Source organism: Anopheles coustani, chromosome 3, assembly GCF_943734705.1.
Source record: "Anopheles coustani chromosome 3, idAnoCousDA_361_x.2, whole genome shotgun sequence".
Lineage (NCBI taxonomy): Eukaryota > Metazoa > Arthropoda > Insecta > Diptera > Culicidae > Anopheles > Anopheles coustani.
In genome coordinates, this window is record NC_071288.1 from 19,317,450 (window position 1) to 19,344,585 (window position 27,136).

At 47.7% G+C, this 27,136-nt stretch overlaps 5 protein-coding genes across 6 annotated transcripts in view; 3 read left to right on the forward strand and 2 right to left on the reverse strand.

Moving 5' to 3' along the window:
* The window catches only part of LOC131272375 (protein winged eye), a 64,530-nt gene extending 50,069 nt beyond the window's left edge, over nucleotides 1-14,461 (forward strand). Inside the window, exons 7-14 of the mRNA XM_058274093.1 lie at nucleotides 5,121-5,234; nucleotides 5,842-6,056; nucleotides 6,128-9,709; nucleotides 9,777-9,999; nucleotides 11,169-11,962; nucleotides 12,032-12,217; nucleotides 12,299-12,460; nucleotides 12,547-14,461. Of these exons, the coding sequence (XP_058130076.1) occupies nucleotides 5,121-5,234; nucleotides 5,842-6,056; nucleotides 6,128-9,709; nucleotides 9,777-9,999; nucleotides 11,169-11,962; nucleotides 12,032-12,217; nucleotides 12,299-12,460; nucleotides 12,547-12,861 (5,591 nt within the window). The 3' untranslated portion in view covers nucleotides 12,862-14,461. The remainder of the gene's footprint in view (nucleotides 1-5,120; nucleotides 5,235-5,841; nucleotides 6,057-6,127; nucleotides 9,710-9,776; nucleotides 10,000-11,168; nucleotides 11,963-12,031; nucleotides 12,218-12,298; nucleotides 12,461-12,546) is intronic.
* A 967-nt stretch (nucleotides 14,462-15,428) lies between these two features.
* LOC131258425 (proteasome assembly chaperone 2) lies at nucleotides 15,429-16,370 on the reverse strand. The gene has a single exon (XM_058259738.1). The coding sequence runs from the start codon at nucleotides 16,265-16,267 to the stop codon at nucleotides 15,533-15,535; it is 735 nt and encodes a 244-aa protein (XP_058115721.1). The 5' UTR covers nucleotides 16,268-16,370; the 3' UTR covers nucleotides 15,429-15,532.
* A 328-nt stretch (nucleotides 16,371-16,698) lies between these two features.
* LOC131271721 (dnaJ homolog subfamily C member 17) lies at nucleotides 16,699-17,810 on the forward strand. The gene is made up of 2 exons (XM_058273234.1): nucleotides 16,699-16,795; nucleotides 16,867-17,810. The coding sequence occupies exons 1-2, from the start codon at nucleotides 16,718-16,720 to the stop codon at nucleotides 17,698-17,700; spliced, it is 912 nt and encodes a 303-aa protein (XP_058129217.1). The 5' UTR covers nucleotides 16,699-16,717; the 3' UTR covers nucleotides 17,701-17,810.
* Nucleotides 17,716-20,286, reverse strand: LOC131271720 (conserved oligomeric Golgi complex subunit 2). Its single transcript, XM_058273233.1, has 3 exons — nucleotides 20,072-20,286; nucleotides 18,248-19,992; nucleotides 17,716-18,173 (listed from the first exon to the last, which is right to left on the reverse strand). The coding sequence occupies exons 1-3, from the start codon at nucleotides 20,180-20,182 to the stop codon at nucleotides 17,858-17,860; spliced, it is 2,172 nt and encodes a 723-aa protein (XP_058129216.1). The 5' UTR covers nucleotides 20,183-20,286; the 3' UTR covers nucleotides 17,716-17,857.
* Nucleotides 20,287-20,694: 408 nt separating this feature from the next.
* LOC131271643 (WD and tetratricopeptide repeats protein 1-like) lies at nucleotides 20,695-24,634 on the forward strand. Of its 2 annotated transcripts, none has more exons than XM_058273136.1 (8): nucleotides 20,695-21,757; nucleotides 21,836-22,225; nucleotides 22,287-22,547; nucleotides 22,622-22,869; nucleotides 22,939-23,230; nucleotides 23,298-23,410; nucleotides 23,490-23,796; nucleotides 23,870-24,634. In XM_058273136.1, the coding sequence occupies exons 1-7, from the start codon at nucleotides 21,449-21,451 to the stop codon at nucleotides 23,779-23,781; spliced, it is 1,905 nt and encodes a 634-aa protein (XP_058129119.1). In that variant the 5' UTR covers nucleotides 20,695-21,448; the 3' UTR covers nucleotides 23,782-23,796; nucleotides 23,870-24,634. The 2 variants fall into 2 exon arrangements, with proteins under 2 accessions (XP_058129119.1, XP_058129120.1); XM_058273137.1 differs by having other exon boundaries at nucleotides 22,302-22,547.
* The last annotated feature ends 2,502 nt before the right edge of the window (nucleotides 24,635-27,136 follow it).

Below are 27,136 nucleotides of genomic sequence, written 5' to 3' on the forward strand. Positions count from 1 at the left end.
GGTTCCCTTTACATCACAAGAAAAAGATAGTTCTCTATCGGTTGCAGCTGTTTGCCTAGTTTCACCGGCCATTTCACGTTAAAATATAAAAATAATAGATATAAAATTGTTGCCGCCATACTTTTAGACACTTGATAACTCTAAATAATGACTAGGCTGATATTTTGACTACTAGAACCTCACCAAACCGGTGTTTTTGGTCAAGAAAGTCGGGTGTATGAATACTTTTTTGTCATCGATTTTGAGCCTTTTTTTGGGTTTCTATAGAACAAAGTGACCTACAAGTAACTTTTTCGAAATGTTAAGACCTCATTGGATAGAATAGAAGTTTATCTACGATATGTCGTTTAAATGATTGTCCTAGGTCACGTAGTCGCTGAGATAACTAGGCTTGAAGTTGAAATTGGTGACTGTACGGATACTTTCTTGTCAGACTGTATATATTTTCCCATCATCTCCTATTTTAATGTAGTGGTTGCGGTTGACAAAAATTCAAATTTTTTGCAGCTTTCATGTAGTTACGATTACCGAAGAATGCACTTGGAACGCATGATCGGTTCGCTTAGCAAGAACGCATACTCGAAACGCATACTCCAGACGTTATATATAATAATATATATATTTGATAATATATCTTTACTATTAATTATACATATTATTTATAGACATGTTAACCGTTACCCGTTCAACCGCCTACCTGGGTAGTTTTTGGATTTATGTTTTTAAATAACTCTGGATTGGATTGGCGTATCGGCATGAAACTTTTAGAATGCCTAGAAAAACTCACTTTCTATCGTTTTACTAAATAAAAAAAAATTTCCAAGGAATTTAAATAATTTTTATTCGAGTTTTTCGGTTGATACCCCTCAAACGTTCAACCGGACTACCCGGGTAGTCCATACATTTTGTATGGGAGATTCCGTTTTCCTGTACTCAGACCAAATAACTTTTTATCTAGACGTCGGGAAGATTCGAAATTTTAGAGCCCCGCTACACGACCCGAAAACTCAAAAACTTCTCGGCGAGAAGAGGGGAACAACCGAGAAGTTTACGTCAAAAACTTTTCAGCTCCGTGAGCTGAAAACTGCACCCGAGAAGTTTTTGGCAGCTAACCGAAAACTCAAATGCGTCAGAAGAAGAAGACGAAAAAGAAATAAATGTAAACATAACAAATCTCAAAAACAAAATAAACGAACATATGGTGATAAATTTAGGTGTTTCTTTTGTAGTTACGGTTAGTTAATATTTTGTTATTTTATAGCTAGAATATCAATTATAAATTCACTATAGATCAGGGGTTCGCAAAGTCCGGCCCACCAACTGATTCCAAAATCTAAAAGTTTCAAAAAGTTTAATGATAAAGATTAAAATATTTTATTCTACCACTTTTTATGTAACTTGAGAACATCAAAATCTTCCTTCTTCATGCGAAGAAAGTTAATTATAGTTTCATTTGCTTGCTCTGCTACAGTATTGTCCAGCAAACGGTTGCCATCTTCTTGCCTCCGCACAATACGCCTGTTGCGTTGTTGCAAGTTTTGGGTACTCAACTCGATGACCCGCGATAGGGTAGTTAGCCACACTTCAACAGATTATCCATCTTTTACTTTTTGTGTGAATTGAAATAAGATCTTGTTTGCTTTGAAGGAAGATTTTTGAGTTAACTGAAAAATCAAAAACAAAAACCTCGTTGCGCCGCAAAGTTTTGAGTTTGCGGCTCGTGTAGCGTGGCTCACAGAATTGGTACCACAAAACGCGGCTACACGAACCGAGAAGATTTTGACGTAAACTTATACGGTTTTTGAGTTCTCGGTTGGAGTTTTCGGTTCGTGTAGCGGCCCGGTTAAGTTTGGTAAATTAGCTCGCGAAAAACGCGACGTCGCTTTAGCTCTTGTCAAATGTCAATTCAAAACGTAAACAAACCGACAACTGGACAAAATGTAGACAAACCGAAACACAAACGCGAACAAAACGAGCAATATTCTCCACGAAACATCGGAGTTTTTGTTTTACTACTTATTTCTACTCTTCTGAAATGTAGTTCAGTTATAAAACTCCGTTTTAATTGATATTCTTACCAACGTTTTTCCGGTGCCGAAACGAAAACAAACTGGCCGGTTGACAAAAATTTAATTTTTTACTGCTATCATGTAGTTCCAGCAAGAGTCCCAGCAATCTGCCATGGAAAAACTTGCTGTTACTACATGACAGCTGCAAAAAATTTGAATTTTTGTCAACCGGGTGTACTTCATTAAAATAGGAGATGATGGGAAAATATATACCTCCTACGGTGGGGCAAAACATCGTCGTTGTCTGTTTTAGTTTGTTTTCTCAGTGAATTTCTTTTGCGCCAAACTAACCAAGGTTGAATGAAATACGTAACTAAACAAATGTGTCAAAATTCAACAAACTTTTTGGGCCGAATTTGTGCTCAAATGTAATATATATTTCCCAAAACTCCCCTACCTCTATCGCGCTTTGCTGTTCCCTAAAGATTCCTATCCCTAAGGATTCATTAATCAATGAAGATTCATTAGTCAATGAAGATTCATTAATACCGAGAGATTCATGAATCCCGAGAGATTCATGAATCCCGAGAGATTCATGAATCCTGAGAGATTCATGAATCCTGAGAGATTCATGAATCCTGAGAGATTCATGAATCCTGAGAGATTCATGAATCCTGAGAGATTCATGAATCCCGAGAGATTCATGAATCCCGAAAGATTCATGAATCCCGAGAGATTCATGAATCTTCATGAATCCCCAAAGATTCATGAATCTTTCGTTCAGCGATTCAGATTCATTAATTTTGTTGAAAGATTCATTCAGATTCATGAATCTGAATCTGAAATACACAACTCTAATTGTAATTAAAAATTCCCTTTAACAAAAATTAATCACACCATGATGCTCCCCGTTGCATTTAAGGGCCTTTAAATACTGTGCACGAAAAATGGAAAATTGGAGGGGAAGGGAGGGAAAAATAGGAGGACGCACGCACAAGCAGTGTAGAACTGATGCCTTGCAGTAACAAAGAGGCTCATCAGCCAGTGAATATAACAAAAATAGTTAAAAAAAAAACAACCTAACTGCCAACAAAAATGCGGGAGGAGTGCAGGGAAAGGATTGAGGGGTTTTTTCGATAACCAATAGAAACAGGCAGAGTGAGAAAGAGAGAGAGGTGTTTTGGTTAATTTTTCCTGCTTGTTGGTTATCCTTTCGATTACATTGGAAAAAACAACAACTGAATCCATTCATTATGCACGCACGCACATGCATATACCGGAGAGTCAAAGTATTCATCATCATCATCATCAGTACCGGAGTCATCCCCCTCTTCATATAGCTCGTAGTGCAACCTGCAACACGATGGATAATGAATATGCTAATTTTCGCGCTGAAAAGTACTACCTTCGCGCGATCGAATTTGCACAACCTCTCTCTTTCTGTCTCTCTCTTTGCTCTCCTTTTTCCCTGGCAATATATTGCCCGATGGTCTATTGATCCGACCGGCTGATGAAGGCAAGCCTGGGGACGCAGATGGGGAGCCCTAGGAAAATGGGGTACCCATTAGAGTCGGTGCAACATGGATGCAGTTGTTGGGAATGCATTTTTCGACGCGGCGTAAACAAGTGGCCACGGCACGCTTGCTCACACACCCCGCTTGCTCAAAGAACGTTCGCAGAAGACTCATTAACACATTGGGACGTTGGGACGGAGCCGCGAGGAGGAAGTGAAGTGAAAAGCGGGAGGGAAAAGTCGCGGCTCTGTCAGGTGGCCGCCGGTGGTCGTTGGCGCTAATTAAAAATTGGTTGCTGCGGTTAAGCGACCCCCAAGTTTTCACCGACAACAGGAAAGACTGTCTGCGCGTAGGTAGGCATGCACGTGCGTGTAAATGGGAGGATATAATTATTGGGGGCCACCCCTCCCTAATCATGTTGCGTTTCGGCAGGGCCGTGTTGGGCGGAAGTTAATTTTGCATAAAATCTACAGCGAGAGGGTGCTCGTTTTCACGCAACTCTGTCAGGTTGATTTTATGCAGCTTTGCTAAGCTTCCCATTTGCATGCAAAGAAAATTAATCTCTTCCGTCGACCGTTGGCTTAACAAGTGTGTATGGTGCCTGGCCTAATCCGTTCTTGTGACAAAAAACCATTCTTAGCGGCTTCCACATGTAATGAAAGAATTTTGTGGTGGAAATTTTGGGAATCAGTACGCGACGAACCTGTTCTCGCCTATCCAAAGTGCCCATTGCAAGCATTCGAAACAGCTATGAAGAGCTTATTTGTTATGTACATCATCTAGCACACGTACAACACATCGTGGTTTATTCTAACTCCATAGGAAACTGTCAAAAACAAGGCATTTCATTCGGTAAACGTCAATATTGTGTGCTTCACAACCTTTTTAACTTTATGCACCTTGGAAAATAGTAAAAAGTTGCAACTTCCATCGTCGTGACATCTAGTCGTCTCTTTTCCTCACAACGCCATTTTTTGCCGTTCAACGGCTGAAATGGGCGGAGCTTACGATGGACGAAGAGGAATCGTGAGTCAGTTGAATTAATCCTGAAGTTATTTTTTCCGAATGTAACGTTTTCGATTGAAGGCATTATTATGTCATATTTACTTAGATTTCAATTACATTTTAATTTTTTTAAAAGTGTAAATTACACCTTTTTTTTAAATGGTTGGTCGTAACGAAAAGATTTTATAATTTGGAGTTATTTAGAAGTTATCGCTTTTGAACTTTCTGTTTTCTCCTACCGAATGCCACGTACATTCTTTTCCCAAAGCCCGAAATATCTCTCTGACATAACAAGTGCCTTGACCATCCATAAAACCCCGAACGTCCTTTATTGCACCTCGTCTCAGATGGGCGCATTATCGGCCTTCGAACACCCCCTGCTGCTGGGCAGAAGAATTTATGACACTCTTTTTTATTGTCAGTTATCACCGTAACGATGGTCTTCTACCGTTCGATCCCGGGTTTTTCGTTTTTTTTTTCGAGGAAGATTATTTTAAAACCTGCCACACGGAAAAGCGCTCTGTCGATGGAGGAATATTTATGGTGTTATTGAATCCAATAATTTACGTAACGATTACTCAATCTTTTTCAGCGCCCCTGCCGATGGAATCGATGCTTCCGATGCCACCCTTGCCGCCCGTCGGCTTCCAGCTGGTGCGGGACCCGAGTGGCCAGATTTTGTTCCTCCCGGCCGCGACCACCATCGGTAAGTAGTGAGCCAACGCAGCTTAGTTACACGAAACTCTTGCATACACCACCGCAAATCATGTCAAATGGAGTGGGAAACTTGACGAATATGAACAACAGGATCGCTTGATATTAGGTGCTTAGTAGTAGTAGTAGTGGTAGAAATATTTGAGAAACATTTTTCCGACTCGATCCGTGAAAAATTAAAATGATTTCGACGGAAATTTGGTCAACGTTCGTGTTTGCCCCATCTTGTTTTAGTTACATTCGGTGATTGGGAATCTAACAACAACAAAAAAAGATTTTATTTGAATAATAATTGGTTTACTATTTAATGTGCTGATGTTAAAGAGAATATTGTTTATTTCCGCTTTGGTACCGCTTTTACTAAACAGTATGTATTTTTTCTCTTTTTTCTTTCTTTCTTTTCTTTGATTTTTCTTCCTCTTTCGATTACGTTCGCCCTATTATGAACCAACTGTTCGGTCTGGATAACCGTTTCTCGAATCAAATAAAAATCAAACAAAATTCATCAACCGCAAATAAATATCGAATCTATGCCGATGCAACAAATACATACACACACACAAATCAAATCACTCGTCAAACAATCAAACACACCAAAGCCAATCCGCCAAATCTGCTAGATAAAATCTATATTTCTTGCATAGAACCATTCCAACAAGCGCTGGTGTGGCCCTCGTACCCGCAATCGGCGGCGGCCATGCAGCCGCCCCACCTCCTCCTGCCCCAGCTTCCGCAGCAGCAACTGCAGCCGCCTCCACTGGCTCCACTGCAGGTGCTCAACTCGGACTATCTCTCCAGTACAACGCTGCACCAGGTAAGACCGGATGGCGCATATCCTTTTGGATGGTCTTTGAATGTATTTTTTTTTTTCGTTTCCACCAACAGCAACACACACAAACTCACCACAGTACACGCTATCTTGCGCTAACGTCGTCGGATTCGAGCGGTAAACGATCGTCGGTCAGCGGCGGAAAGCAATCCCAAAGCACGACCGGTTCGAGTTCCTCCACCACGTCGGGGTCCTGTGGTCAACCGACCATCCCCATGCCGATACCCGCCTCGCATGCATTTATCAAGATTGAAGACTGCTCGACGAACGCCACCTCAACGCTGGGTGCTTCGAACAGCCCGAGCCATCTGACGTCGAGTCTTTTCGGGACACTGAGTGAGCTGGACAAGACCACGTCGGGCTCGACGACAAACGCCGGAGGTCCGGGACACCATCCCCATCTGGCACTCTCCACGACGGCAGACCTAACGTCCCAGCTGTTGTTCCAACCTGGCAATCTGATCCATATCACCCCGCATCATCCCGGAAAGTCCCACCCCAGCGGTCACCCACTGTTGGACAGTTCGTCGGCAAATGGCGTGCTTGGATCAACCGTTGCGAATCCCACCCCACCCCCATCGGCACTTCCACCGCCCATGACACCGGCCCTGATCGGTTTGGGACAACTTGCACATCCGAGTAACCCGACGCCGCAACAACAACATTCATCGTCGGAGCTGCCGGCAGCGACTTGCCTAACGCCTCCACCCGACACAACCACCAACAACGTGCACAGTCAGGTCGAGGCACACGACGGCGCGGAAGGGGACACGGCCGACGGGGAAGTTCTCGAGCCGCCCGAGGTACAGGATGCCAACATCCAAACCGACACGCCAGTGATGAGTGAGGACGAGAGCACGCAACCGCCGTGCGGTACCGACTCCGAGGGGACGGTCCCTGACGCTCTGCCAATGTCGACGGAAACGACCCTCACGGCGGCGTTCCATGCGCTCGCCAGCGAGCAACCTCTGTGCCATAGTACGCTTATGAACAGCAGTGGCGATTCCGCCATCGAGCCGGACATGTCCGCGTCGTCCGCAGCGCTCAACGCTACCAGCGCTTCCAACTGTGATCAGGTCGACATGGAGCTCGAGTCGACCGGGAAAAGTCCTGTGTCAAACCAGCCGCAGGGACCGGTACAGGTTGAGCCGGAGAATCTCTCCCTCCCGATGGTCTCGCCCATTGGTAATTGTGGACCGGTGGCGATGCAACGACGGCTGCCTAAGTTGGAGCTCCACTCACCCACCCAGCCGAGCGCGCCATCGACGAACGGTGTGGAGTCGACGAGTACCGTACCGACAGCGGCGACGGTGCGAAACGACAAGGAGCAACAGTCAGCCCCACAACTTCCCGCAACTTCCAACGGGGGTCCCTCGCAACAGGAGCACCCGGTAGATCTCAGCGGACTGGAGCTGCTTTCGCACAGCATCGAGGTGTTCCAGAAGAAGTCTTCCCTGATCAAGAAGGAACCGATCTCGCCCCAGCTGCCGCTCGATCCGTCGCCAGCCAACCTTGTGCCATTGCTACCGGCCGCCGGCCCACCGGCCGTGGTTTGTAGCGAGCTTCCGCTACCTACACCTGTGCCACTAACACCCGCCCTACCACCGTCCGTCCCGGAGGCATTCCTGCGGACCGACGAACCGATGGGAGGATTAAATCTACTCTGCGCTCTGGCCGAGCAGCGCTTCCAAGAGGAGGGAATGTTCAAGAAGGACTCCCCAACGGCATCATCCGGGAGCTCGGGAAGCAGTACAAGCGGTAGTAGTAGTAGTAGTATTAGTAGTAGCAGCAGCAACACGTCAACCAGTAGCCCAAGCAGCGGGTCCTCTGCACCATCCTCGCCCAATGAGGCGCTGGAGAAGAGCATTACAAGCCCGCACGAGCTGAGCGGCGGTTCCTCGTCGCCGGCGGGTTCGCCACAGACGACGGTGATGACGGTGACCGGTGCCAACGGGACGGCGGAGTTGGTCGTTTCGCGCAAACGCAAACACCACAAACATTCCAAAGACTCGACCTCGGGCAAGAAGTCGGGCAAGAAATCGAAGCACGATAAGGAGCAACGGCGGGCGGAGAAGCGACGGAAGCACGGTGCGGATGGTAGTGGCACCACGACCGACGGTGCGGACGGTGGTGAGCTGGACGCCGAGCTCAAGGAGAGCCTGTCGCGGGTGAAGGCGAAGCTGAAGAAGTGCAACTGCAAGGATGCGGACGAGAAGGATCACCGGTGCTGCCGCACCCAGTGGCCGACGGCGAACGAGCTGTTCAGCAAGATCGAGTCGGACATGAAGGAGCGCCTGGAGCGGATCACGCGCCAGTGCGAGGAGAAAAAGCGCGAGCTGGAGCAGATGAGTACGGCGGCGGTCGCGAAGGTGAAACCGATGGCCAACAGCAGCATGGTGCGCATGCCGGAGATGGGTAAGACCTACTTCGGAAGCTTCGGAGCGGTTGCGGCCGCCGGTGGGATGTTGGGCGGTGGCGGGGGAACCGGTACCGGCGGAGGTCTACTCAGCTCGTTCGGTGGTGTTGCCGGCGGAGCCGGTATGCTTGGCCAGGGAATCGGTGGAGCAACGGCACTGGGTGGAGGGCAAAAGTTCAGCACGATCCCCGCCCTATCGCCCAACTTTTCGTCCTCCTCGAACTCGACCACGTTCGTGGAGCTGCCGAAGCTAAGCTCGGACACCGATTCGAGCGGCAAGCGGGAGGACGACGATGCCTGCTCGATGGAGCGGCTTTCCTACTCGAAGCGCAAGGGTGGTATCCCGAAGAAGCACGACGAACTGACGCTCACCGAGACGATAGTGGCGAAGAAGCCGAAGAGTCTGGTCGGCTACATTCTGGCGTCGAAGAACACGCGCGTCGCGGACAGCAACGTGAAAGACACGGCACACCAGAAGCAGCCGGAAAAGCAGCACCACAACCACTGGAGCCACGTGCTGCATCAGCAGCAGGCAGGCCCGGTGACGCTGGGACTGGCCAAGCAGCACCCGTCGCAGCAGCAGCATCCGCATCACATCAGCGAGTCCAAGTTCAAAAAGTCCCCGATTCATTCGTCCAAGTTCGAGAGCGCCACCAGCGACGACACGAGCAACCTCTCGGACAGTTCGCTGAAGGCGCAGATGAAAATGAAATCGCCCGCCGGCGGTGGGGTGTTCGCGTTCGAGGACGAAAACAGTAAGCCCTCCGAGGCGGGCTTCTCGATCTTCGGCGGCAAGCCGTCCATCTTCGACAAGGTGAAGACGGGCGTCGCCGGGGGACCGCAGGTCGGTACGCTCGTCGGCATGAAAGTATCCCCGGTCAAAGCGGCCGTCGTAACGCCGTTGATGAAGCCACACCATCTGCCGGCGTGTGGAACGCCTCCGATTGCCCACGGAAGCGTGCCGCCGATGAAGCGGAAGAAATCGCGCAGCAAGGACCGGAAGCGGCGCAGCTCGGAGAAGAAACGGATCGACCAACGGTGCCTGCTGACCAGCGAGCACCTTGGCAAGGACAAAACGCGTGTCCTCACCGCGATGGGCGGCTTGTTTTACGCCGGATGTCTAAGCGCCGTGCAACCGCCGGACATTTACGCCGTCACGCTGGACGGTGAACGTGGCAACCGGCCTCACATAATGTCGCGCGAGGAAGTTCTTCGGGATGCGGTAAGGAATGCTACGGAGAGTGGTCAGCAAAACTCAAACATACTAATCCCTTGCTTTCCGTCCATAGATCTTGGAAGTGGCACCAAAAACGGTAGATGAAATAATCCCCGGCACGCGGCTTTGCGCCTACTGGAGCCAGCAGTACCGCTGCCTCTATCCTGGTGTGGCGGCCGAACCTGCCTCTCCCGATCCGGAGAAGCGCTTCGTCAACGTCGAGTTCGATGACGGAGACAACGGCAAGATCGCCCTCGAGGACATCCGCTTTCTGATGAGCGATTATCCGATAGTCGGTAAGTACGGCACACTCTGGATGCACTCCCCGTTTTGCTACACTTTATTCCACCTCCGACCAATCACGCTACAGTCTGCCCGTATTTCCCTTTTTATTGGAGTTCCGTACCGCTCAACAGTCCACCTAACTTTCTCCAGTATGTGTGTGCGTGTGTGTCAACCTTTCAGAATGTGTCCTGTATTAGATTTTTGTCCATTAAGTTAGTCCGGTCAGTTTCACCAAACTCACCCGGTTCCGACCCTGGAACCTAACCTTAAATGTTTACTAAATGTACTACTAGGTAAACGATACTACTTTAATATTTTATCCATTTTCCGAATGAATTATTTGATTTTAAAATTGAGAAAATTACTTATACATGTTAGTACTTTCATTGCATTTTCCGGAACTCAATTTGACTCAATAACCTAGTTAAGGTCCACTATGTGAAATCCTTGCCGCATTTATGACTGCCGTGTACTTGTCCAACTGTTACCAACAGCCCCTAAGGACCATATCTGTTTTCTTCTGAATTGAATGTGTGAAAGTCTATTAGTTTGTGTCCTTCAAAACCCCAAACCGTATGCGTATGTTTGTATGTGTGTGGCACTAGTCCTGTCTCTCAGTTCTCTTCATTACACTATGTATCTCTCTCTCTTCTTCTTCTCTTTTTCTCTTTATCACGTTATATCCTTACCCTCTGATAGACCGTGTACGCGGTACGGATTGTTGATTTCGCCGGAACGATGTGTTCGTTTTGTTTACGTTTGTTTTTTCTTTTCTTCTTTTTTTCTTTTTCTCGGTTTTTGCGTTACCAACATCCAACTACCAACCAACCAACAAAACCAACCAACCAACCAACCAAACAACAAAACCAACCAACCAACCTGCCACCCACTGCGTGTCAAACTCCTTCGCCAAAAAATCCAATACTCAAAACCTAATCAACGACAATGCCTAAAACTGCAACCATGACAACGCCTACTACTACTACTACTACAACTATTACTACTACTACCACAACCAACAACTACTACTACTCGTATCCCACTATCCTGTTGCACTTTGGATGCGACCACGTGTGATTTTGTATGTGCGTGACGACAACATCCCAACCTACTTGGACCTGACTCCTGTGACTGTTTCGCCACCAAAAAACAACCGTCAAACAACAATTGAACACTCCAGAATACGATCCCAATCCTCTTCTATCGCTAGGCAAGCGTAAGCGCCAGTCAAGCCATTCCGATCCGTGCGCCCAGATCGGAACGCTCGGTCCGGCATCGATGGGAACGCACGCCGCATCGGCGGCTAGTCACTCCACCACCGGCAGTTCCCATTCCGCTGGTAGCACCGGCACCTCACCGTCGATGGCGGCAACGGCAACGGCCATCACAACGCCCTTGACGGCGACCGTAACACCGATGATTTCCCCGCTGGCCGGCGGCTCGACCATCAATAGCTTCGCCCTGGCGACGGAGCGTGCGGAAAAGCGCCTGCACGATGAAGCGTATCGCGAGGAACGGCGTCGGTTGAAGAAAATCCGCAAGGATAAGCTGCGCCGGTTGGCAGCGAACAATGCCGAACTAGCCACCGTCGTCGCGAGTGGGCCCTCCGTTGGTAGTGGTGGTGTTGGTGGTGGATCTTCGTCGTCGCACAAGCACAAGAAGTCCAAGTCGAAGTGCTACGACGAGTTCTGCAAGCACCGGAAGCACAAGAAGCGGCGAAAGCATAAAAAGCATCACCGGGAAGCGGCCAGCCCCTCGGAGGTACCTTCGTCACCGGACGGTGCAGGGATCGCCGGCTCGATGGATGATGATATTTCCCAAGGGGACAGTGCATCGCAGACCGCCGGACACTACAGCCCCCAGCCGGCCATCATCAGCGCTTCCGATACCGCCAACCCTACCGCGGAGAAAGAGGACACCCTCACGGAGGAAGAAGTGAGCTCCTCGGTGACGGAAAGCTCCGGATCGTACTACGTAAGTGTAAGAACTTGGCAGAAGCATCCTGGAGCATTGACTTACGGAGTGTTTACAACCCCTTTACAGCAACCGCAGAAAAAGTCCTCCCCTGGGGAGAGGAAGCCGTCGGCCGAGCAAAACGGAAGTAAGATCGCCGCCTTCCTGCCGGCTCGTCAGCTGTGGGCCTGGTGTGGCAAGGGCTATCGCCGTTCGGCCGGGCGCGTCAAGAAGCAGTTCTACAAATCGATCCAGCGGGGCAAGGAAACAATTTCGGTGCGTTGAGCGCTTCTCGGATCCGGTTTTCGGGCTGGAAGATGGATTCATTTTTAATTTTTTGCTCTGTTCTCCCTTTAGGTTGGTGACTCTGCGGTGTTCCTCTCCACGGGACGTCCCGACCGGCCGTACATCGGTCACATCGAGTCGATGTGGGAAACGTCCACGAACAATATGGTGGTACGGGTGAAGTGGTTCTACCATCCCGAGGAGACGCAAGATTGCCCTAATCTGAAGTATCCGGTAGGTTTGCAGACCATCAAATGCAAATCGTGGCCTTTCATTACTAAAACTAGGCTTTCTTTCCCTCTTTCTCCCCCCCCCTCCAGGGTGCTCTGTTCCAGTCGCCCCACGAGGACGAAAACGACGTGCAGACGATATCGCACAAGTGCGAGGTGTTGGCCCTGCGCGAGTACACCGCCAAGTTCGGGGCCGATCCGAAGCAGTACAGTTCGATCTACGACAACAACGATACGTACTATCTGGCCGGGTACTACGACCCGACGGTGATGACAATCAAAATGCAGCCGGAAATTGAAATACTTCCCCCGAACGAGAAGTGGATCAAGTCGGTGCCGGTGGTCGGGGGATCCAAAGGAAGCAATAGCGTCGTTGGTGGAGGCCCGAACGGTGCGTCCGCGTAAGCGTAACAAAAACCAAATCAGTGCGTGTTTGAGGGAAAAGCTATCAAGAAGCTGTCCTGCTGTTCGTTATTATCAACAGATGATCTTATAGGGGCTCTACAAGAGCGAATGTCGCAATGAATGTGGAAGAAGAGAATCCGAAAACTACAAATCAATCTAGAGGAACACTTTCGAAAAGTGGGCAGTAAGTCAACCGTAGCGATGTAAGTGTAGGTTGTGTAAGGGAACTTAACGTAAAACGGCAACGGCAACGATCTTCGAATACAATTTGAAGGCACTAGGTGTGTAGTAGGTAAGTGTAAATAAGCTGCTGTAGATTCCCCGAGGCCGCAAGGAAACGATTCCTTTCATTCGATTTAAGACAAGCAGTCCGGTTAGGATGAACTGTACAAATCTAGTAGGCGATAGGTGCATAGGGAGCTAACAAACAAATCGAACAACAACACCCAATTGTGACCGCTATATCAATCAAACCCAAGTTAGTGTCTATATTTATAACCCCCCCCCCACGTAGGACTTAAAAGTATTCGCAGCAGTTTGAAGCAGAGAGAAGTGAAAAATGTACGCGACTGAATCTAATAGTCTTACTTCGACAGACATGTTTTAACCAACTTTGAAATACCGTGCAAACTATAAAAGGTTCCTAAAAACAACGCCCCAAAATGTAAATGGGAACGATAATATTGTGCACCCAGAAGCTAAAAAGAAGAATTCGAGAAAAAAATGTGCGGAAGAGAGGAACATTATATTTTTCTACACGATTTGATATTTATACAGACACATCAATGGCCAATCTTGTGGAAACCGGTACGACGGATGAACATTGTATCCCCTACCACGAAATTAAGGTGTGTGTTTCCGGAGTTATTGTACGTGGTCGGTTGGCTGGTGGTTTTCCGGATGTAGATGATAGTTTAGGCCGAACGAAGCAAAACAAAAGAAAAACAGCAATTAAGGCAAAGTTTTTGGACGAAGAGCTTTTTTGGGAGAAATGATAAATACCTCTGCTATACACAAATTTGCAATCAACAAAAAAGGAATAATCTAAAATTATCTAAAACAAAGCAAAACTACGAGAACACTTTACTGGTCGAGACAAAATTAAACGAAAACAAAAAGAATACCCCTATACAGTAGGGCAGACAAAATTTATACCACCAATATATATATTTTTTGGCGCAATGAGTGAAGAAGTGGGCTATCAAGAACCACGTCAAAATCAAGGCTGTTGCTTAGAATAAAAGTGCAATATTTGAGATTAAGAGACTCCCCCCGGCGGAGGGGGGACCTGAAAGCAATTACGATAAAATGGGCATGGGAAGGTGCATGCGTTGGGTGTACATTTAAAGAGGCCCTGTGTTCAAATATTGACTAATACGACCAGCGTTGTTTCGGAACAATTTCGGCAATATTTAGAGTTTCGTTTATTGAGGAAAAAACAGAAGCAAAATAAGCAGAACAAAGGAAATCAAAACGGATCAACCTACAACGGAAATAGCCAGCCACAAGAAATAGAAAATCAAACGGAAACCGGTTATAAATAACAATTACATACTTCAATTACACATGCAATAGACTTTTTCAGAACTAAATAGATGCTGCTACTCTTCTTCTTCTTCTCCTTGGCGTAACGACCTCTTGGTCATGCCTGCCCGTTAAGGGCTTACGAGACTTGTTTCCCTGTTGTACGTGGATAGTCAGTCCTCTCGTACAGGGGAGGGTCCGGTCTCGGTTGGGATTCGAACCCACGCCGTCGAGGTGGTGAGCCCCGGCGCTCATGGGCCGATTTTCTAACCGGCGCTACCGCTCGGCTGTCGCGGACCCCAGATGCTGCTACTAAACTAATGGAAAATGCGTGTGGTGATGCAAACAAAATGACAGAACCCGCACTCGAAACAAATTCGTTCCTATAAGGCGCACTTTAGGAAGAGGAGTATTAAAACATAGAATTCATACAATAGTTCACCACTAACCGTTTAATGCAACAGAAAACATGAAACACTTTTAAGTAATTACCCCCAAGTACTCATTCTGAGTTACTTGCAGCTTATTTAAAATTTTAAGAGCAAGATTTCAGCCTACAACAGATCGTTAACAACTTTTCGTTGTGTTTTCATCCAAAACATCCAAACGAACGTGTACATACTCGAAAGAGCTGAGCGAAAGTGGAACAAAAGGAAGGATAGTAATTTCCCTCTGTTTCGTTTTCGATCATTTGTAAATTTTCTGTACATATTGCGAACTCTGTGAAATAGTTTTTTATGAAATGGCACCACCAGTTAGGATTGCTCATTCGAGAAAGAGAGATTGGCTGAGGACAACACTTGCGAGCTTTCATTTCATGGTCGAGATTGGTGCACGTTCTTTTGTAGTATTTAAGGCCGATATTGTATTTCGTGAAGGAGATGGAAAAAAAGCTGGAGCGTGCGACTGTAAGTTCGTTTCGTTCATTTGAATGTAATGTTTCGAATAAGATATTTCATTTTTTCAAATTCAACCTCCTCCAGTGCCGTGTTTTCTTTCGATCCGAAATTCAATTATTTTACTATTTTTCGTTTTTTTTATAATCAAGCGTTCCCGTTAAAAGCAAGCTTATTTATTTTATTTTAATTTTAATTTACATCTTCCCGTTTTACCAAGTTATAGATCCAAAACAAAGGGGTTTAATTCCTCAATATAAAGCTCTCGGGTGTCCAGTACCATAAAGATGTTTCCACGATTTCGGAACTCGCACGTCCACCTGGTCGGCCTGGACGGGCAACAACTGCTCTCCACTTACCGCGTGCAGCATCCGCGCCAACATAAGCCCTTCGGCCGTGTTGTCTCCCTCCGACACGTACATGAAGAAAACGAGTGTGGCCACCCCCCGCGAAGTTAGGGCTTCCTGAAGCTTCAAAGCATACCCTCCACCATGGATCACACCTCCCGCGTGCTTGATCCACCGTTGTCCATCCTCCAGCCGTGCCGCTGCGTCGGATTGATTATACGGTTCGTTCGAAACATACCGGAACGGTCCGGTTCGGATATCGAACTTTTCGTGCGAAAAGCAACTCGAAAGAAGGAACACGCGCGCTAGCTTACGGTCACGCACAAAGTCGGCCAACAGCTCAAAGAATTGCTTCTGCAAGGCGCCAACGAGTGGGGCACGGATCTGCAGCACCAGTAGTTTTCGTTCCTCCGAGGCGTACAGCTCGGCCGACGTGGTGATGGACGCGCTCGGTTCGTGTTCGAATGCGGCCGGTCCGACGATCGGTATGAGGGCCGGATGCCATACTTGGCCGGCGGGTTCCAGTTGGAGCGTTTCGATAACGACATCCACGGCCAGCTGCGGTACGTTGCCGACGCTGACGGACGGCACAATGAAACTGTATCCGGTGAAGTCGAATTCTCGTTTGAACGAGAACATGATGTGTCCTGGAATTGGTTTACTTTACAGCAAAATTTGTTTCACTCGAAGAAGGTAGTACCGAACGTGCCGGGTGATTTTAAACGACGGGAATGATTCGACGGTATTGTTTACGGACAACCTTTTGACGTTTATTGTGACGTTACTAGTTATGAAGCGTTATACAAAAAACAGGGATTTATTTTTCATAATATGGAGAAAATTCAATTCAAATTGATACATTTCTGATCAATATGAAAATTACTAAGATTTCAATTCAATTCGTTTAGTTAAGTTTAGTTTAATAACATTCGTGCATCAAATTGATTGCTAACCATCAGTAACGTTTTAGTAACGTGTGTAACGTCGTAACACACAAACGTCAAATGCGGTTTGTTTATGTTTACATCCATTTTAAGCCGCTCATTATTTTTGTGCAGTTTCACTTTTGCATCCACAAATCCTGCCACAATGGTGGATGTTAAAAAGTTCAGTGATATAGACATATACGGCCTGCTCGAAGTGGACATCGGAGCCACGGAGCAAGAGGTAAGTGAACGAAAAACAGACGGACCGCACAAAGATAGTAGTATTAACGCCCTGCCTCACCTTCGTTGTAGATCCGGAAAGCGTACCGCAAAAAAGCCCTACAATGCCATCCGGACAAAAACCCCGACAACCCGAAGGCGGCCCAGCTGTTCCAGGAGCTCTCGAAGGCGCTCGAGATCCTGATGGACGCATCGGCCCGGGCCGCCTACGATCGGATGCTGAACGCCAAGAAAGCCGCCCAGCTGAGGACGAAGCAGCTCGACAGCAAACGGCAAAAGCTTAAAGCCGATCTCGAAGAACGCGAACGGCAGGCCAAAGAGGCGGCAACCGGTGGTTACAAAACGGCCAGCACGAAAACCCCCGAGGAGCTGTTCCAGGAGGAGTTCGATCGGCTCCGCAAGGAGGGTTCCAAGTTGATCCAGGAGGAGCAGGAACTTATGCGAAAGCAGCTACAGGACGAACTGCGCATGATGCAGACGGCGACCGCACCGAGCTGGGATCCATCAAAGCACCGCGTAAAGATACGCTGGAAGGCGGACAAGGGCGATCCGGCGAACGGGGGGTATAGTGAGGAGACGTTACGAAAATTTCTCACCAAATACGGCGACCTTAATGCGTTGGTGATGAGCCCGCGAAAGTGCGGGAGCGCACTGGTCGAGTTTCGGGACAAGGATGCAGCGGAAATGGCCGTTACGTACGAGAAGGGTCGGTTGGACAACCCGTGCACGCTCGAGTGGGTGGGGGAGGCACCGGCACAGAGTAAACAGAAGACTTCCCGGGCCGGTGGAACCGTAACGGATCGGGACTACGAAAGTTTGGTGTTGAGGCAATTACGCCAAGCCGAGGAACGGAAACGATTGATCGAACAAATGATGAAAGAGGACGCTGAGGAAACGAGAGAGTAAACCACACATTTTCCAAGCATTTTTTGTATCTTGTTTAACAATTTATTTTGACTATATCGCGCCGAAAGGAGAAAATACAGATTTTCATACAGTTCGGGAGAAACGGTGAATAGGGAACAAGGCAATCGTTCGGAAATACTCATCAATTTTCTTCCATTCACTGATTCGATCCACCACCAACGGTTCGGGGTCCCTTGATGGCATCGTCGACAAGTTGTACCAGCTGGGGTAATCGATCGACCCGATCCCTTGGAATGGTCGCCTGTTCCTCCACGTACCGCACGAAGTGCATAACATCCGCTTGCAATTGTAGCCGAATTTTGTCATCATCGGAAGGGGCTGTCCGATCGGAGGCCGCAGCGGTCACAGCCGAGGCGCCAGTAGCCGACCGATCCCGAAGGTTCTTCAAGCGTCGAAGTGACTCTTCCGTTTTCTGTACCGAGGTTAGCACCTCGTCGATCACCTGGTAGTATCTGTGTCGGAAGAAATAGTGAGATTAAAAGGAGCCGGGGTTTGCAAACCGGTAAACGACGGTCGGATCACTTACTGCACTGTGACGTGACTGTAGACGCCCGTGAGGAACTCGCGCATCGCATCCTCTCCAATCGTCGTGCCGTAGGTCTTGCGGAATGTGTCCGTTGGTGCAAGCACTTGCTCCACGTACGGACAGCAGCGGCTCGGAAGCTCACGGTTCGTCTTCCGATACAACCGTGGGATGTCACTGACCTGCCGCAGCTGTGGCAAACTGCTCGCAATGAGCTCCTGTACGATAACCCGCTGCAACTGTGATCGCTTCTCACGAAAGCCGTTTCCACTCTCCTCGACCACTTTCTCTAGTTCGCTTTGGTCAACGCCCGGAGGACTCTTTGCCGCCACGAGGCTCACGATGGAGGGTATTTTCAGCAGAATGTTGCCCAGGTCGGAGTAAAGCGCCACGAGAAAACGTACGCGAGTCGCCTGTTCCTCCGGGGAGCTGGGTGTTCCGTCGTGTTTCTGTCCGCTTGGACGGGAGGCACTTTCACACCAAACCGTCAGCCGGGCAAGTATCTGAAGCGTGAGCTTAAGAAAACGGTGAAACAGTTGCGGTAGAAAGATGCCTTCCTGCCAACACTTCGAGATGGCCGTAAGGGCGGCGGAAAACTGCGCCACGTTAAACTGCGACGCGGAGATGGTTTGGGTAAGCTGCGGCGCGGCGGACGATTCGGTTGTACAGCTCGCCTCAATGCTAGCGCCGATCTCTTGGAACCGTATCTGGAAGTAAACCGGTAAGTTCCAGCGCACCTGAAAGCTACGGTACTGTGCGTGCGCCTTGAACTGGGCCACATCGTCCGGATCGTCGATGATCTGCTCGATGCGCTCGAGAAACTCGAGCGTACACTTGTACTTCTGATAAAACGCATCCGGATTGCCCGGTGCGAAGATGGACGACATGTTTGTCTCCATGCGTCGCTCGACCTCGGTCCAGAAGCTGTTCACGATGAAACTGTAGCCCTTTACCTTGCCGTTGCGCTTGGTAAGCTGGCAAAGTTGCTTCATGCGCATCGACACGAAATCCAGTATTTGATTGTAGATTCCCGTCAAGCCCTGGGGCGCATTTTGGAGGCTAGTTTCCGAGATGACACGGTTCATGTACGGTGCAACGATCTCCCGCCGGAACACTTCCTCGGCCGTACGGCATTCGTCGAGCGTGCAGTAAATGCGAAGGCACCTTTCAAGCTCTTTGGAGTCCCTTTCATCAAGCGCCCGAAGAAAATAACTCTTCAACCGACCCAACAGTTCACTCCACAGATCCACCGCCAGCCGTTGCTTATCCTCGTCGAGGAACTGGCGACAGAATTCGATATTGAACTGCAACTGTATCGATTCCAAGGCTGCCCGCTCCAACAGGATGGCATCGATCGGTAGGTCTTTCTTCTCGCCGAGCAGCATACTTTCCAGCTTTTCCAGCGAACCCTGCACACGCCCCAAGCTTTGAAGAGATTTTTTGTGCGCCCGGAGCATCTTTTTCTGCTCGAGACAGCGCTCGATCTCGGTCATGCTGGCCTCAAGGGCGCCCTTCACCTGGCCGACTTCGTCACGCAGCTTCTCCAGCGGGCCACCGATGGCAGCGATCTGCTGATCCAACCCGATCAGGTTAGCCGACAGGTCCACGAAGTCGGCATAGTCCTGGTTGATCAGCTCGATCATGGCCGAACGGAGCACCTTCAGATACATGCCCAGATCATCGCGTATGATTTCCAAACTGCCAGCGTTACGGTTTTCGTGCAGGAACTCGTCGACGGAGAACGTTTTCTGGAAATTGAAAGCACGGAAAGCAATCAATCGGAGATATTGCCACAGTGGGGGGAAATTGGTTTTCCGTTTAACATACCTTCATGAATTCGTTCTTGTCGAAGCACAAAGAAGCCGGACCCGCCGGCAAGCTAAACAGCTCGCCCCGGGCGGGTGTGGCGCTATTCTCCATGGTGTCAACCCCTACCATGTAGGTCACTATACGGTTAGATTAAAAAACAATCACTTAGTTAATGGAGACACTTATTAAAATGCACAAATAACACTAGACGATTCACATCGTTGCATCCGATGCGCTGATTTTTCTTGTTTTCTGACACATCATCATTCGCAAAAACGAAACATCAACAAAGTGCAGCTCTGTCATCCGGCGATGACGTTACGAACCAAGATCTGTAGAAAATAAGGAAGGATCTTTTAGACAATTCTTGAAACCGACCCATTGCAAGATTTGTGTTTTAAATCATAATGCATTTAGGAATATTGTTGTATCTTTTTAAATGAGTTCACCCCGAAAAACACAGCTGAATCTTATGTTTTTGTGCTACAACTGTTTATTCCCAATGCGTAACGGTTGTAACCGACCTCTCGATTTGATTTGTTTTGATTTGTCAGTGCAATTATGATGTTTTGTTGTCATCCGAGTGCATTCATGTTGTGGCAGCGAACGGCAGTGGTTGATAATACCGAGCGATAGGAAATCGACAGCAAAAAAGTGTTTATTTTTAAACTAATTCATGAAAGTAAGCCCCAGATACCAATAAAAATGCTGGAACCATCTGCCAGCTTTGGTGCGTAAGCTTTACGGCGATACCAATGGTGTTAATTACACCGCAATTTGATCTTGTCACCTAATTTACCTTCGGTAGATGGGACAGTTGATCGCCGGATCGTAGTAATCTGAGTTGCAGAAAACTTCGATGCAACACTAAGGCATCGTCATAGAATAGTGTGATTCATTTATACGATAGTCAGTTACTCTGAACAACCATTACGCACTATTTTCGGTTGGTCTGGTAGAGAGGCAGTTTATCGCTTCCATATCTCCCTAAGCGAGCATAAATAAACTCCCTGAACTTTCTGGAAGTAAGTTTGGTTCTGGCCCACGGGGGCAAGTGGGCACGGATATTTTCTTCATCACATCTGCGAAATTGTGACGTCGTGCGTGGGTGACAGAAAGAATAGTTAGAACGGTTGGTCCGCCTAGGGAGGCGATGCAGTGTCCGGGATGCACCGGGGGCGCATCGAAGGAAAAGCACCTGCTGTCACAGTGACGTACTGACGTCGGTACGAAATCCTGTTTTGGTTGAGTGCTGGAATCCTCCCCTAGGGGGTCACCACGAACATTCACTGGCAAGCAAAGCCGATCTGTGGAGATAAGCAACATAGGGTTGTGTGTAGGTGGTAATCTTAGACAAACAACCAGCAGCGATCATCGCTCACCGTCGCCTCCAAGATGAAGAGAAAGCAACAGTACGGATCCGTCACCAATGTGACGAAAATGCTATCGGATCGATCCTACTGGGATGTGGAGAGCATACTTCGGAACCGGCTTCGGGCGGCGCCCCAGTTTGTGGACTTTATCGACCTGGAAACGGAGCTGAAAGGTCACAATGGTTGCGTCAACTGTCTGCAGTGGAGCGACGACGGTCATATCCTTGCCTCGGCTTCCGACGATTTGCACGTTAAGCTGTGGGATCCGTTCCGGCATACGCAGCTGCACGACATACTCACCCCGCACGAGGGTAACATTTTCTCGGTGAAGGTATGGTTTCAGGATAGATCCCACCCGGATTGATGCATGTTTGGTATGTTAATTCTGTTTTGATCCATTTCCAAACAGTTCCTCCCACAACGGGGTAATTCGGTACTCGCAACCTGTGCCGGCGATTGCAAAACGTTCGTGTTTGACATCAACCGACAGACCGAGAACCCCACCAGACGGTGTGTCTGCCACCTGCATCGTGTCAAACGGTTAGCCACCTCGCCCCGCAATCCTCACCTGTTTTGGTCGGCGGCCGAAGACGGTTTGGTTTTGCAGCATGATATGCGTGTGCAGCACGCTTGCAATCAACAGGACAACAACGTCCTCATCGACCTGCGAAACTATCTGTGGGTCTCGCCGGAAGTAAAATGCATCGCAATCAACCCACAGCGCCCCGAACAGATGGCGATCGGGGCGAACGACTGCTATGCCCGGGTGTACGATCGCCGCATGATCTCGCTGTCGAGGGTGTGTATTTTTCCAGAATAGTTTGCTGATTTGTTGCCAAATATACCACAATCTTGTTTAGTTGGGTCCTTCGCAGCTGTACGATCCGCGGGAAATTGGCGATGGTTTGGTGGTGACGACGCGCATCGACAAGATCCCCAACGATGGTTGCGTCAAGTACTTCTGTCCGGGTCATCTGAATGGCGACGAGAAGGTCAACATGCAGTATAACTTTAAAACTATCACATACCTCACGTTCAGTCCGGACGGTACGGAGCTGCTGGTCAACATGGGTTCGGACCACATTTATCTGTTTGAAATCAACGGCTCCCGTCAGCCTGTGGTAGGAATTGTGCCATCAAAATCCGGCTAGGAAGTGATGAATAATCTTTCCCTTTTTTCCCTTCTCTTCCCCAGTTCCTAGAGTTGCCAAAGCTTCCACCCACAACCAATGGGGAGACGAATGGGTGCGTCGGTGGAGAAAAGACGAAACACAAATTCCCGCCCGACGTTGAGCAGCTGAAAATGGAGGGCAACGACAACCAGGAACGGTCCCAGTACCTGCAGGCGATCAACAAGTACACGCAGGCCATCCGCAAGGCGAACAATAAGGATTGCTCCATCCTTTACCTCAACCGGGCGACCGCACTGATGAGGCGCGATTGGTGGGTAAAGCTGATACTAGAGACATGGTTGCATTTGTTAACGAGCATTCCCGTGTGTATGTTTTTTAGGTATGGTGATGCTTATGCGGCCGTTCGTGACTGTCATACCGCGCTCCGTTTAGATCCGCACTACGTGAAGGCGTACTTCCGGCTGGCAAGGGCGCTACTGAAGTTGGAACAGTCCAAAGAGGCACAGCTGTGCTTGGATGAGCTTATCAAACGGTTTCCTTCGTACGCAAAGAATCAGGGTGTGCTGCTGCTCGGAAAGGACATTGGCATCGAGCTCGACAAGCAGCGTGTACGGGCGTCGGAAAGTCGGTTTTCGATCTACGAAGGAAACTACTTTCACGACAAAGAAAAAGTACGTTAGGAGCGGTCAGTGGGGGTGTATTGAAGGTTATTTTTTAATTATGTTTTGACCCCCATAGGGTTGGCGAGCAAAGGCGACCGACTATGAGAAGCGATTCGTTGGCCACTGCAACACCAAGACGGACATCAAGGAGGCAAATTACTTTGGTGATTCCAACTACATCGTTGCCGGGTAGGGCTCTTTTCTTCCCAAACTCATCAACTCATGAAATTTACTGAATCAATTTTCTTTCCACTTCCCACCCTTGCAGCTCCGATGATGGACGTTTTTATGTCTGGGACAGACACAGTGGCCTCGTCACCGCTTCGTACAAAGCGGACGAGCTTATCGTTAACTGCGTCCAGCCCCATCCGTACGTCTGCCTGCTGGCGACAAGCGGTATCGATAATGAGATAAGGCTCTGGACGCCCAAGTCACCGGAGGGTAAATTCGAGCGTAAGGAGAAACATTTGGATGCCTGCGTGAGCGAGAACCAGACCCGCATGAAGGCCGACCCATTCGAGGAGATGACCCCCGGGCAGGCGATTTGTCGGGCCAGTTAGCTTCTAGTGCAACTGGTAGGGCACGAGTGGTCTGGTGTTGATTTTGACTATCAATGGCTAATGATTGCTTTCCTTTCTTCCACCACAGATTGCCAACGTCCTATATGTGATTAAAGCTAGCATTAATAAATTATTCGCAAAGGTACGGTTTCTATAACCAACCTATGGGGAAAGCCGTAAAGCTGGGAAGACAGCGTGCTACTGCATCTAAAGATTCAGTGAAAAACAAACCACTCTTCCAACACGATCGACCATCACATTATTCGGTAGCTTGCACACGAGGGGCCGTTTTTATACGACGGATTTTATTTTCAAATTTTAAAATCATTTAGTACGAACTCACTGCGATATCAGTTTGGCGTGTAACCTTACGCCGATAGAAATATCAAATTGCCTCAATTTATTGAGATAAGGATTCAGAACTCTTAGAGTATGCCTAAGCATCATCCCGCGAACTCCCATACACCTAGCTACCTTGTTCAATGTTTAAAGGCGAAAAGCATCATCCTGGAGGTTGATGTATTTCATCTTTTCTCCAGTCTCAAATTTTAACCTTTATTTTCTAGGTTTCTTATCGTTGTTTATTAAACATCTGTTTATCTTACTGGGACAAATCGAAATGTTTGTTGGAATAATAAAAAAAAAAAACGCAGCCGTAGTCGGGAAAAACATAACTGTATGATAGTATGAATAAAAGATATATAATGCAATTATACCCACTTCCAAGTCGGCTAGAACGGTAACTGTAACACTCAGCCTATATTTAAAGTAAAAAAAACCCAGAGGCAGCATAGAAATCGTAAGGAATAAGCAAGAAATAAACCATGCAGTACTTGGTTTTACCAACCACCTCGTCGGGGTCGAGTTAACGAGTTTGATAAATGTCCTGAAATTATTAACGATACTTTTTTTCTTTCCAATTCGAAAACGAATGTGATAAAGTAACGGATATGAGTGACAAAGTATCATTTGTGTTTATTCCAGGGTCTGAGATCTTCAATCTGCAAAATTCATTCCTTCGATCGTCTAGCCCGAACTAACCGCATTAGCCACAAGGAAAGCGTAAAAATAAACCATCATTACCGGCGAAACTCACACACACACACACAATAAACCAAGAAAGGAAGTCATAAACACTCGAAGAATCTCCGTCGCACCAGGTTCGTAACGTTCTGCAAATCAATAGACTAACCGCAACGTTGGTTCTTTTTATCGTTTGTACATTAAACTCATCGCGCGACTGGGGGAAAGGATGAATTTATCAGTTGATTACTCTTTTTCTTATTCTTCTTCGGTTCCAAACTAACCACGAGTACTAGAACCATACACTAGTGGAAGCGTTTAATCTCTGTGAAAGATTCGCAACGATTCGGATGAGATGTATACCCACTACTGCTAGACACTGCTCTACCATGTCTAGTTTTCTTTCTCGGATCCAGCAAAAGTGAGCAAAAGCGGATCCCTTTCCTTGTGCTCTTTCGACGATATGAACCCGCTTGTATCCGGCTCGTTGCATCGGTTGCATTCTGTTCTTGCCCCGTGGTAGATGTAATAGATTTTAATCGCTATCGAATTAATCATTCGCCGGCAAGATTAACGGCGAGTAATGGAATATAAAACCACCATCGGGGCTTCCCGCTCTTGCCCATCAGCTCGCCCGGGTGAATCTGTTACTCGCCCATGTTTCTGCAACGACCGTACGCGTACGTCCCTTCGGTCGCGGATGTATATTTGAATGCACACATTGGCTCCACTCCGTTGGCGAACCAACGCAAAAGTATCAGTTTCTTCCCATCGGCTGTGCTGTGTGCCCTTCGATTCGCTAACCTTTTTTAAGCCGACCGCCCCCGGGGGGATGGGTGCCGTGCCAGTGTCGGGCGGTGGTGTGAAGCTAAAGCTTCCCACAAGACCCTCGGTCGACCCTGCTGTCGAACGGCAGCTGGCTTTAAGAGAGTACCTTTTGCCAGTTTCAAGTTGAAGATCACTGCAGATCGTTGGTCAATGGGTGGGTGGGGTGGACCGGGAAGAAGTAGCAATTTATCGACCGCCCGACCGTTCGTCTTTTTTCTCGAAGGAGGATGTAAACCGTTTCCAGGGACTACGGCACCGGGTGGTGGATGAATGGAGATGTTTATCGTGATGCGATTGTTCCGTTCGTGCCGTTGAGCAGCTCAGAAGCGTTGGCTCTTGGTGCAACTCTCAAGGTTATGCAGATGCAGAGATCTACTACATGAACTGTTTGGATGAGTCTTCGATTGGAGAATATAAGTAAGGAATCCTTAAGAACGTAGCTAATATTGGAGCTAGCATGAACACTGTATGGTTATAAGTGGAGTGTAACGAATATAAGGGAGGTTTTTATTATCAAACTTCTGTGCAAGATAAGTACGATCGGCAGCAAGTTTGAAAGAGAGTTTAGTTTTTTGGTCTCCTTTTTTTCGGTCGAATGATTATATATCCAGATCTTGATAAGATTTTAGCCAAGCTCCTCAAAATTTATATTTAAAAAAATGTTTGATTACAGTTCTTTAAGTGTTTAGGACTTGGTTTATTTTGTAAATTTTACGTCTTCTGTTTTCTCAACCTCACTCTTTATGGACAGCCCTAATAAGTTGAATGTTAATGTTTGCGTCTAAAATATGACTCGTTGGATTTTGAAACCATAAAAACAAAAACACGCTACAACCTTATTGCATTTTTAAATTTCAAGAAATTCTTCACTGAAATTTGAATTGCATTGCGATGCTGTAGAACGTCGAGCACGTTTTATCAACGATTTACTATTGTCTTGTTTTAAAATTGTACCATTTTGCCGAATGTAATGATACACTTTTTTTCACACCTCCTAACGGAATCGCTGGCCTTTACTTATCATTTCGCAGATAAACGTTACGTTCGCCGTTCGTGTTGTCGATGAACCAATCGACCAAGACCATGCTGTATTATTAAGCACTGTTTTGGAAGTTTTCAAAACTGTTTTTGGAAGCGTTTAACGTTGGAGGGAAACAAAATCCACCACCTTCCTTCCATGGCCTTTCGGGTGCAGGTGTTTACGTTGGATCCTTTGGAGGTTTTTCTTCTACATTTTTGGTTCCCTCTCACGCTGAAAGCGAACCCCGAGGGCAGTACTCTTTAAGGCAGCGATCGAAACCCAACCGAACGCAGTTTAATTTACATAACTATGCTAATTTGAAATACCGCAACCGTGGAGACGGGAGAGGGGCCGTGAAAAAGGGCAGAAGGATCAAACTGAACCATCGAAAAGGACGAGGAGGGAGGACCAAAGGGACGTGCTGGTTCATCATAAAGGGAAAATCAAATTTAAACAACAACGAACCTTGTTGATCGAAGGGAA